Source organism: Lampetra fluviatilis, chromosome 3, assembly GCF_964198595.1.
Source record: "Lampetra fluviatilis chromosome 3, kcLamFluv1.1, whole genome shotgun sequence".
NCBI lineage: Eukaryota > Metazoa > Chordata > Hyperoartia > Petromyzontiformes > Petromyzontidae > Lampetra > Lampetra fluviatilis.
This window is the reverse complement of record NC_136277.1, coordinates 35,137,197-35,150,077: the sequence shown is the minus strand read 5'-3', so window position 1 is coordinate 35,150,077 and position 12,881 is coordinate 35,137,197. Positions and strand designations below refer to the sequence as shown.

The 12,881-nt window shown below is 58.2% G+C and overlaps 1 protein-coding gene across 3 annotated transcripts in view; it reads right to left on the bottom strand.

Moving 5' to 3' along the window:
• Positions 1-11,831, bottom strand: part of PDE8B (phosphodiesterase 8B) — a 41,572-nt gene extending 29,741 nt beyond the window's left edge. Inside the window, exon 1 of one of the 3 annotated variants that reach the window (XR_013636488.1) lies at positions 11,029-11,831. Coding sequence is in view for 1 of the 3 variants with exons in the window: in XM_078855015.1 (XP_078711141.1) it covers positions 11,029-11,340 (312 nt within the window). In the remaining 2 variants the exon portion in view is untranslated. Of the gene's footprint in view, positions 1-2,005; positions 2,074-11,028 lie in introns of those variants that run through there. The other 2 variants (XM_078855015.1, XM_078855016.1) reach the window with 2 other exon arrangements.
• Between the last annotated feature and the right edge of the window lie 1,050 nt (positions 11,832-12,881).

Sequence of the window (12,881 nt, the reverse complement as noted above, 5' to 3'; positions counted from 1 at the left end):
CACACAGTGACACACAGTGACACACACACACACAGTGACACACACAGTGACACACACAGTGACACACACACAGTGACCCACACAGTGACCCACACACAGTGACACACACACTCACAGTGACACACACAGTGACACACGCAGTGACACACAGTGACACACACAGTGACACATGCAGTGACACACACAGTGACACAGTGACACACACAGTGACACACACACAGTGACACAGTGACACACACAGTGGCACACACAGTGACACACATACAGTGACACACACAGTGACACAGTGACACACGCAGTGACACACACAGTGACACACACACAGTGACACACACAGTGACACAGTGACACACACAGTGACACACACAGTGACACACAGTGACACATGACACACACACAGTGACATACACACAGTGACACAGTGACACACACAGTGACACACACAGTGACACACAGTGACACACACAGTGACACAGTGACACACACAGTGACACACACACAGTGACACAATGACACACACAGTGACACACACAGTGACACAGTGACACACACAGTGACACACACACAGTGACACAGTGACACACACAGTGACACACACAGTGATACACAGTGACACACACAGTGACACACACACAGTGACACACACAGTGACACAGTGACACACGCAGTGACACACACAGTGACACACACACAGTGACACACACAGTGACACAGTGACACACACAGTGACACACACACAGTGACACTGACACACACAGTGACACACACAGTGACACACACACAGTGGCACAATGACACACACAGTGACACACACAGTGACACAGTGACACACACAGTGACACACACACAGTGACACAGTGACACACACAGTGACACACACAGTGATACACAGTGACACACACAGTGACACACACACAGTGACAGACACAGTGACACAGTGACACACGCAGTGACACACACAGTGACACACACACAGTGACACACACAGTGACACAGTGACACACACAGTGACACAAACACAGTGACACTGACACACACAGTGACACACACACAGTGACACACACACAGTGACACAGTGACACACACAGTGACACACACAGTGACACAGTGACACACACAGTGACACAGTGACACACACAGTGACACACACAGTGACACAAACAGGGTTTGTCTGCAGCGATAGGGGGTCCTGAGTCTCCACAGTGGGGGGAGAGGGGATGAGAGGGGAGGGAGGGCGAGGTGGGAGGCGTTGCTATGCCCAGGTTTCTCGAGGGCTCCCTCTTGTCACGACAACGCGTTCCATGCAGAGTCTCTCAGAGGGACGCGCATGAGGCACGAGATGAGGAGAGGGGTGGGGAGGAGGAGAGGGGTGGGGTGGGGGGGAGGAGAGGGGTGGGGGGAGGAGAGGAGTGGGGTGGGGGGGATGAGAGGGGTGGGGGGGAGGAGGAGAGGGGTGGGGGGGGAGGAGAGGGGTGGGGAGGAGGAGAGGGGTGGGGGGGGGAGGAGAGGGGTCGGGGGGAGGAGAGGGGTGGGGGAGAGGAGGAGAGGGGTGCGGGGGGAGGAGAGGGGTGGGGAGGAGGAGAGGGGTGGGGTGGGGGGGAGGAGAGGGGTGGGGGGGAGGAGGAGAGGGGTGGGGGGGAGGAGGAGAGGGGTGGGGGGGAGGAGGAGAGGGGTGGGGGGGAGGAGGAGAGGGGTGGGGGGGAGGAGAGGGGTGGGGGGGAGGAGGAGAGGGGTGGGGGGAGGAGGAGAGGGGTGGGGTGGGGGGGAGGAGAGGGGTGGGGGGGAGGAGGAGAGGGGTGGGGGGGAGGAGGAGAGGGGTGGGGGAGAGGAGGAGAGGGGTGGGGGGGGAGGAGAGGGGTGGTGGGGAGGAGAGGGGTGGGGAGGAGGAGGAGAGGGGTGGGGGGGAGGAGAGGGGTGGGGGGGAGGAGAGGGGCGGGGTGGGGTGGGGGGAGGAGGAGGATGAGAGGGTGTGCGACGGAGTGCACGTGTGGTCATATCTCGTCACCTCCACCACCACCTCTTGAGCTTCACATTTATCACCGTAACTCGACAGTCACCTCCACCTCATCACCACCTCATCACCACCTCATCCCGCACGCGCTGGAGCTTGCGGCCTTATACTCCTCCTCCTCGCCTCTCGCGGCTCCCCGACCCCCCCCCCCCCGGTCGCCACGACAACGCCCGCGTCTCCCCCAGCGCGCGGCGCCACGCGGTGGGGCCCGTGTGGAGCCGCGAGCAGCAGCGGAGGCCGATAGAGAGATCAGTCGATCCGACACCACGGCCCGCGCCCCCCGTGCCCGCACACCTGCACAGGGTGCGCAGGCTCACGGTGGGGACCCTCAGCCCATCATCCCTCGGGAGGCGAGGGAAATAAGTGTCACGTTGTGGAGAAGTCAATGGCGGGTTTTCTATGGATAGACTCGCCACCGCCATAGGATTGTGGAATTTCCACAACTTGCTGCGCAGGCTGACAACAGGAGATGAGCTCCAATGCCTCGATGATCACGCGAGCAGCAGCAGCAGGAGCAGCAGCAGCAGGAGCAGCAGCAGCAGCAGGAAGTCGCTCTCAGGCTTCCTTCTTGACGCGCTGGCACGGGGCCACTGGGCCTGCAGAGCACACGGGGTGCGCGCAGATCGGTGCCCCCCCCCCCTGTGCCCCCCCCCCCTGTGCCCCCCCCCCCTGTGCCCCCCCCCCCTGTGCCCCCCGTGCCCCCCCCCCATGTGCCCCCCCCTGTGCGCCCCCCCCCTGTGCCCCCCGTGCCCCCCTCGTCGCTATGAACGCACGAATCCCAGCTGCCAGCAATCCCTCTAGCAGGTCCATCTCCACGCTGCCTCGTAAACATCGACACACGGCACAGCTGCACACACACGTCATGCCCTGCACAGCTGCACACACGCCATGCCCTGCACAGCTGCACACACGCCATGTCCTGCACACACGCCATGTCCTGCACACACGCCATGCCCTGCACAGCTACACACACGACATGCCCTGCACAGCTGCACACACGCCATGCCCTGCAAAGCTGCACTCCCGGCATGCCCTGCACAGCTGCACACACGCCATGCCCTGCACAGCTGCACACACGCCATGCCCTGCACAGCTGCACTCACGACATGCCTTGCGCAGCTGCACACACGACATGCCCGCGCAGCTGCACACACGACATGCCCTGCACAGCTGCACACACGCCATGCCCTGCAAAGCTGCACTCCCGGCATGCCCTGCAAAGCTGCACACACGACATGCCCGGCGCAGCTGCACACACGACATGCCCGGCGCAGCTGCACACACGACATGCCCTGCACAGCTGCACACACGACATGCCCCGCGCAGCTGCACACACGACATGCCCTGCACAGCTGCACACAAGACATGCCCTGCACGGCTGCACACACGCCATGCCCTGCAAAGCTGCACTCCCGGCATGCCCTGCAAAGCTGCACACACGCCATGCCCTGCGCAGCTGCACCCACGACATGCCCGCGCAGCTGCACACACGACATGCCCTGCGCAGCTGCACACACGACATGCCCTGCACAGCTGCACACACGACATGCCCGGCGCAGCTGCACACACGACATGCCCGCGCAGCTGCACACACGACATGCCCTGCACAGCTGCACACACGACATGCCCTGCGCAGCTGCACACACGACATGCCCTGCACAGCTGCACACACGACATGCCCGGCGCAGCTGCACACACGACATGCCCTGCACAGCTGCACACACGCCATGCCCCGCGCAGCTGCACACACGACATGCCTGCGCAGCTGCACTCAATATATGCCCCGTCGTGGTAAATGCTCTGTCATGAATAAAACACGGCTGTGCTGGCATCATCATAAACCTCATCAGCCATGATTCATCCACTGCTGGACGAAGGCCTTCCCAAGCCTTACAATGTCACGTTGTTCGCGATGCATCAATCCCTTTACTCCTGCACACGAGCTCATGTGATCACTCCATCTCCATAGTCAACGTGCTCTCTGGCGTGTTCTCCTTTGGGAGCCACACGGTTGTTCGTCTCGACCACCGGCCATGCACCCTCATCCAAGTGTCCCTTTATCTCTCAACTTTAATTCACACTTGCACCTCTCCATTGCTTCTTTGTGTACACTTTGCGGTATGTCTTGAATCATTTGGTCACTGTGCATGGTACTAAGGAACGTCATGACAGGTACCTGCGCTGGCTCAAAGCGCTCTCCCAAGGGCCCATTGGGTTGCTGCTCTTCATTGCAAAGTTGGACTCAAGGATAATTCGAGCCAAGCACAAAGCGCGTACACCGTTCCCGGCACACCGTCGAGGGGTGGATCTCTGTTGGCAGGGACACAACTCTGGCAACACGCCGAGTGGAGAGTGCGCGCCTCGGACGGCGGAACGGGGAGGCGGACTAGCGCAGCGTGCGCCCTGAACACGTCCGCTGGGTCACGTGCACGCGCCGCGCGCCGCGCGCACACAGACACCGGCTCTCGTCTCAGCCGCGAGGGAACACCTCGCTGCTACTGCTGCTACTGCTGCTGCTACTACTGCTGCTGCTACTGCTGCTACTGCTGCTGCTACTACTGTGCTACTGCTGCTACTGCTGCTGCTACTGCTGCTGCTGCTACTGCTGCTACTGCTGCTGCTGCTACTGCTGCTACTGCTGCTGCTACTGCTGCTGCTGCTACTGCTACTACTGCTGCTGCTACTGCTACTACTGCTGCTGCTACTGCTGCTACTAGCTGCTGCTGCTACTGCTGCTGCTGCTACTGCTGCTACTGCTGCTGCTACTGCTGCTACTGCTGCTGCTACTACTGCTGCTGCTACTGCTGCTACTGCTGCTGCTACTACTGCTGCTGCTACTGCTGCTACTGCTGCTGCTACTACTGCTGCTGCCTGCTGCTACTACTGCTGCTGCTACTGCTGCTCCTGCTACTGCCTGCTACTGCTGCTGCTACTGCTGCTGCTGCTACTGCTGCTACTGCTGTGCTGGCTGCTACTGCTGCTGCTACTGCTGCTGCTGCTACTGCTGCTACTGCTGCTGCTACTACTGCTGCTGCTACTGCTGCTACTGCTGCTACTGCTACTGCTGCTACTGCTGCTGCTACTGCTGCTACTGATGCTGCTGCTACTGCTGCTACTGCTGCTGCTGCTACTGCTGCTACTGCTGCTGCTGCTACTGCTGCTACTGCTGCTGCTACTGCTGCTACTGCTGCTGCTGCTACTGCTGCTACTGCTGCTGCTACTAACTGCTGCTGCTACTGCTTGCTACTGCTGCTGCTACTACTGCTGCTGCTACTGCTGCTGCTGCTACTGCTGCTGCTACTACTGCTGCTGATACTGCTGCTGCTACTGCTGCTGCTGCTACTGCTGCTACTGCTGCTGATACTGCTGCTGCTACTGCTGCTGCTACTGCTTACTGCTGCTACTGCTGCTACTGCTGCTGCTGCTACTGCTGCTACTACTGCTGCTGATACTGCTGCTGCTACTGCTGCTGCTGTTACTGCTGCTACTGCTGCTACTGCTGCTGATACTGCTGCTGCTACTGCTGCTGCTGCTACTGCTGCTACTGCTGCTGCTGCTACTACTTGCTGCTGCTACTGCTGCTGCTACTGCTGCTACTGCTGCTAATACTGCTGCTGCTACTGCTGCTACTGCTGCTGCTGCTACTGCTGCTGCTACTACTGCTGCTGCTGCAATAGACCCAGGCTCTAACCCAAGCATCCCTCACCTCGCCCCCCCCGCCCCCCGTGGCCGCCCAGGACCTAAATCCGAAGTGCCGCTACCCTGGAGATCACGGCCCTTGCCTGGCGACAGTGGCGGTAACCGAGGCAACCGTGGGCGGTCTGGGGCCCGGGCGTCGAGGGCCCCCCCACGTACCCCACGGGGGGATCAGAGCATGCGCCGTCGACTATATGCCACGGCTCGCTCTCTCCCTTCTCATGAAGAACATCATCAACATGGAATTGGCAACGCAGCCTTCGCTCACTCACAGACAGAAGAATCGAGGATTCAGAGATGAGGAGAAACTACAGAAAAGCGGGAAGGGGACCAGAACCCATCTTCAACAATTGCCCACGCTCTGCCGTCTCTATTGGGGTGTTTGGCGAACTCTTTTAAATGATCGATATGACTATATATGTTAAACTTCTTTCGCACCGTACATAGCTAACCGCGCTAATCGGAGGTGTGCGAGAAACTGGAAAACCCAGGAAAGCCCGACGCGTTCGATCCCCGTACAGATGGAATACAGATGAAAATGAATCAACTTGCTGAACTGCCATCTTACCCTGGCGAGCCAGGAGACAGCAAGGGTGTGAGTTTCACGATTTTGTCTGATCCACCAATCCAAAGTGTCTAGAGTCTCGATTGGCACATAAACACATCATTGGAGACCAAATATCACACCGCCTGCCTTTGACATTCCTCCTCAAAGACACCAGTGCAACGATCAACTGCATCAGAACATCAACAGGCCGATGCGCACATCTCCTTCATAATTGGAACAGCAAAACGACACGAACTCAAGATACCAGAATTATCGCTTCATTTACAAGAGTGACCTGGGGCATGAGTCTGCCAGTAGGGGGCGATGTTTCCTGCTGTATACAGTACATACAGTATGATCCCATCTTCTTGGTTCTTTCGGTAAAGTCACGTAGAAGGGAAGTAATAAAATAATAAAAATAAAACATAATAAAACAATTCTCACGACGTTTCGGCTACAACGCAAGCAGCCGTCTTCAGGTGAAGAATGAGACACTGCCAAGCTCGGAGCTTATATATAAGCTGAGTTGGAGGTGGAAGAAGAAGAGAGCCTTAACAAAAGAATGTGCATATCAAGAGGAATTTAGCATATTCATGGGAAATGCGTAGGTGGGCGGGGGGGTTTCAAAGTCATATTATGCCCATGCATTATGCAGGATCAGCAGCACCAAAGGGAGGGGGGGGGTAGCATTAACAAAGGGAGGGCATGTTAATAGTATGTAGAAGCAATGAAACATGTGAATGGGAAAACGGTGGCAGGAGATCCGCAGCGGAGCAAATAATGCATTCCCTGTGGAGAACACAGAAGATGAATCCCTGCAGTCACGAAAGCTTTAAATCGAAAGTATGATCCCAATTAAATAATTAGTAATTTTCTAATTTGGTAAATGTGGACCCTGACGATGGCCTACTCTTGTGAATGACATCAGAGCAACTTAAACGTCCGCTATTAAACAGACGGGTGCATAGTGTTACCATGGTGATTATACCCGTTGTATTAACCAGGGCGGCCGTTGGAATCAAACCGTGAACCTCTGGAACAAGTGGCAGACCCGCCACCGCTGGGCCACGCCACCTGTGAGTCTCGCACCCCCATCAGTGCCCGTCACAGAAAGCGGGACTCGTAATGTCCCTGGAAGACGAACAGAGCAGCACCCCAAAGAGAGGAGGAATCCCGGGGAACCGAGAGGGAGGTGGCAATCCGAGTTAATAGCGAGGTTGTGAGTGGACGTACGAGTGAGTGTGTATCTGCATGTGTGTACATTGGATTGTGTGGGTAGCGGAGTCGTGGAGAGTGGCGGTGTAGTGGCTAGCGCTCTGCACCACGAACCGGGCCACCCAAGTTGATATTACGACCTAATCCTGGGAAAACCCGGACAGGTGGCAACTCCAGACAAAGCTCCAGCAGCTGGTTGCATAACAACGTTGAGTGATGTTTGTCCCCTAAACTTCTGATGCTTCAAGAACATTCACGGGGAGATCGCACTCGACGCCGTTTGGATGTTTTATGCAGCCGGCCACACAGAGCGAGAGTCCCCTCCCGCGTGTCCTGCCGTGTCCTCCCTGGACCCCGGGACGTGGCCCCGACTTCACCCATACACCCCCAAACACACACACCCCCAAACACACACATACACCCACACCCCCAAACACACACACCCCCAAACACACACACACACCCAAACACACACACCCCCAAACACACACACACACACCCAAACACCCTCACCCCCAAACACACACACACCCACACCCCCAAACACACACACCCCCAAACACACACACACACACACACCCCCAAACACCCTCACCCCCAGACACACACACACACACCCCCAAACACACACACACACCCACACCCCCACACACCCTCACCCCCAAACACCGTCACCCCCAAACACACACACACACACCCACACACCCAAACACCCAAACACCCTCACCCCCAAACACACACACACACCCACACCCCCACACACCCTCACCCCCAAACACCGTCACCCCCAAACACACACACACCCACACCCCCAAACACACACACACCCCCAAACACACACACACCCCCCCAAACACCCTCACCCCCAAACACACACACACCCACACACCCAAACACCCTCACCCCCACACACACCCACACACACACACCCACACACCCTCACCCCCAAACACACACACACACCCACACCCCCAAACACACACACCCCCAAACACACACACACACACCACAGGGCCGCCCTCGAACCTGCTGTGGAGTGGGGCCACGGCCATCGATCCCCTTGAAGCGCCGACGACACTCGGTCATTTACACAGCTGATGCTGCTCGTGCTGCTACTGCCCCACGACCCAGTGAGAGGGCATCGGGGCCCATGGGGAGGGATCAGGGCCCATGGGGAGGGATCAGGGCTCATGGGGAGGGATCAGGGCCCATGGGGAGGGATCAGGGCCCATGGGGAGGGATCAGGGCACACGCTGTCCAGGTCCAGGGCCCTGACGGAGAACATGCTGAAAAACCAGGAGTGAAATCAAGGTCCGTTCAAGGCTCCCGGTGGGAGAAATCATCCGGAAGTTTCTCTCCCTCGCTTTACTCTGATCGAGACAGAAGACCGAGGGATATTTCCAGTTTTTTTCTCAACATAGTTGCTGGGCACAAGGCCAAAGGCCCAAAACGTCAAATAGCCAGCAACAAACAGCACTCTCGCAGTTGTAATACAGTAGATAAGTGTAACGCGTCTCTTGGATTGAGCACAGTGTTTGTTGAAAGAGCTTGGGGGAAAGAGACGATGGGAGAAGAGGGAACTCCTCAGTGAAGCCGTGCGAGGGCAGAAGCAGAGAGAGAGAGAAGTGAGGTGACCTGCGGTGTGGTGAGTGCGTGGGGGAGTGAATGGGTGGGTGAGTGGGTTAGTGAGTGGGTGGGTGTGTTCTTGTGATCTGCAGTGAGGAGGTAGAATAATGTGGGATAAGGCGACACGGCCAGGCTGTTGAACTTCTTTCGCGTGCTCAGTATGAGATGCAGGGGGCATGGGGCCTCGGCAGCAGTACTTCTGTTCTTGCACATGGAAATACGGTGCATGAGCTGAATGCCAATTTCGAAGTCTGCTAGCTACGACGAGAGGGCATCATGACGCAATTCGTGTAGTTTTGCTATTCCTCCTCTTGCGTTGAAGGAGCGCAGTCTACAGTGGTTTACTATTTGGGTCAACAGTTTGGGTTGCATGGACACAATCGCACCACTGTGGGTTGTATTTATGTATCTCTGTGAGTCTTTATGTATCTCCACGTGTCTCAATGGATTCACTGTATGGTTAACAGTTTGGGTTACATGGCCACACTCGCACCACTGTGGCTGTCTTTAATTATCCGTTCGTGAAGGAGATGTGGTGCAGCATCGGCCTGTGCATGATGTTCCGACGATACGGTTGGTGGCTATTGCGCCGGTGTTGTAGAGGCAGGAGTGGAGCGAGCCTGTGCCGGGCAGGGTGGTGCAGTGGGCAAGGAGGAGGAGAGTGACCTGCGGCGACTGTGCGCGTGGCACCGAGAGTCGCCGCGGACTCTCGGGAGGGAGCCGACACAGGCCCTCGGCCCTGGGCGCCAAGTCACGGTGGCCGCGAGCAACAGTGGCGGCAGTGTGCATACAATCCAGGCGTGCACTGGATGCGTGCGGGCTGTGCCTCCAGATTCACTGAAGTCCAGTGCCATCGTCGTCATCACCATCGTGTAGCCATCATCTATTAATTGCTGGATGAAGGCCGAGTAAACATCAACAGTACAATATTGTATGACTACCGTGCGTTGTTAATATAAGTAAGCGTGGAGCAAACGATGTCACTACGGAAGAGTGGTCATGTTAAATGCATAACGAGAAGAGAGTGTGAATATACATCGAGCTGAGGTGATGGTAAGCGGGTGTTGTTGCAAGAGCAGAGACAGCGATGATAGAGCAACCATAACAACAGCAACGACAACAGCAATCACAAGAACAGATGATGGTGATGATGAGACATCGCCATCGTCTCCTTCCCCGTGCTGAGTCCGTACGGACAACCACATTCTCCTCCTCCCATCATCACCATCCCCATCTCTCACAGCACTGCATGGGCACAGCGTGTAGGTCATCGACACGCGTGAGGTCACACAGACATGCGTGCCCAGGTCACGGCCGCAGCCCCAAGCACGCCCAGACAGGCGCAACGTCACGGCAAGAAGTCGACAGGGAAGGTCACGCAGCATCAGCAGCACGAGCGCAGTCACGGCATGGACACACTGGGCCGCGACACACACACACGCACACACGTGTGGACCACACCATAAAGACCCGTGCGTGCCTGCGATCAAGTCTCGGCAGATAAGCAGGGGTTTAGCCTGGCAAGTGATTGGGTGGACGACCACCACGTTTCCACTGGCGAGGCTGTGTTCACGTGGAGGTCACCAGAGGGCAGTGCAGCAACACTTCGTTATTGTCCTGTGCTTCTATGCTCCCACCATTTATGCTCCCGGCTTGGACAACCCCGCACTGACTGACCAGTGTCGTCCCAGCCACGTGGGGACGGGCCCTCGGCCAACAGTGGATCGACGTGAAGACACACACATACACACACGCGTGTCACGCGGTCACCACACAACGCGACACAACACAGACACACGTGCAGACAATGACACACACAGAGTGACACACGCGTGTAGGACATGACCCAAACACAGAGATGGCGACTCTTGATGCCGGCCGGGATGCCGGATCTCCCTCCCCCCCCTTCTCCCAGCCCCCCGACCCCCGTCACCTTGATGCTGGAGCGGCTGGTCTGAGTCTCGGCCTCGGTGCTGTGGTTCAGGGCGCAGGGCTCCCTGCGGGGCCGGCGCGTCGAGGCAAGCGCCCGGGAGCGGCAGGCCAGCACCGTGCCAGCGCCCTCCGCCTGCACGGCCAGGGAGAGCGCCGCGTCGGTCTTGAGGAGCAGGCCGTGGGGGCCCCCCCCGGAGCCCGCGGGCACCCCGCCCGACACGCTGGCCGTCTGGCGCGGGGACGTGGAATCGTCCGAATCGCGGCAGTAGATGACGCCGCTCTGCGACACGTGGATGCTGGGGGCGCAGCCCATGGGGGCGGTCGGTGGTGATGGTGATGATAGTGGTGTTAGTAGAGTGGTGATGACGGTGGTGTCCGTGATGATGGTGGTGGTAGTGTCAGTGATGATAGGGATGATGGGGTGGTGTCAGTAATGATGGTGGTGGTGATGGTAGTGGTGTCAGTGATGCTGGGGTTGGTGATGTCTGCACGGATCCGTGGCGTCAGTCAGCGATGCGCTCTCCCCCCGCACTCCTCCTCCTCTCGCGCAGATCCCGGCACGCACCCCGCTCTTCCCTGGGCCCCCGGCGAGCGGGGACGAGGCGGCGACCCCGGGAGCCCGGGGCCCCGTGCCGAGCGACTCCCGTCCCTGAGCCGAGGCGCGTCCTCCTGCCGTCCCCGTCCGTCCGCTCGCCGCCGCGATCTTCCCTCTCTCTTCCCGCGCGCGCGCGCGCCCTCCCCTCTCTCTGCTATTTCCTCTCTCGCCTCTCCGCTCTGTCTCCCCTCGCGCTCCCCGCCGCTCCCCGTCCCCATCCCCTCCCCGCGCCGCGACCCCTGCGGCCGTGACGTCAATGCCGGCACCGCCGCGCTCCCCGGGCGCCGCGTTCACACGCGGGGGTCCGGGGAGAGCGGAGCGGGGTGGGGGAGATGGGTAGAGGATAGAGGAGACGGGATGGGGGATAGGGCACAGCGGATACAGGGGGAAGGAGGTTGAAAAATGAGGTAGAGGAGATAGGGGAGAGGGGTAGGGGGTGACAGCGGGTAGAGGATAGGGGTAGGGGATGGGAGATAGGGGATAGGGGAACAGGGGGAGAGAGAGAGAGAGGAATGGGAGACAGGGTTATAAGAGAGGGGGATGGGCGGCTAGAGGATTTGGAATAAAAGAAAGGGCAGAAGGGATGGGGGCAGGGGATTAAGAATATGGGATAGGGGAGAGAGGAGAGAGAGGACTGGCGACAATGGCTTAGCGGAGTGGAGACAAGGGGTCGGGTGCAATGGATAGAGGGCATGCAGAGGATATGTCGTGGCGAGTATGGGATGTGGAGAGGATGGGGACAAGGGGATATGAGGCAGAGGACAGTGAAAAGGGATAGAGGAGTGGTGATAAAGAGGATTTAGGTAGAAGTTGTGGGGCCAAGTATAGATGGGAGAAGATAGGACACGCACACACACGCATGAGACAAAGATCCCCCGTATCGCATGGACAGACTGTTGGGGCAAGTGCTGTTCGCGAGCACCGAGAGACACGTATCTACACGCACATAGATACGTGGTCACACAAAGACAGACACAGTACACGCAAGGACACAGACGCGTGGACACGCGCGTGGCCAAAGTCGTGACACCGGTGCTGAACCCGGCGCTTCGTACCCCCCCCCCCCCCAGGTTAAAGGTGGGGGGGGGGTATGGGGGTAATTTTGTCGCGAAACTCACGACGCCGGTCATGGTGGCTGTGATGCTCATGAGAGATGGATCGTGACGAGGGCAGCTTGTGGTGGTGATGCTGCTGCTGATGGCTTTAATGATGATTACGAGTCGGGGTGAGAATGGATTATGATGATGGATGATGATTAG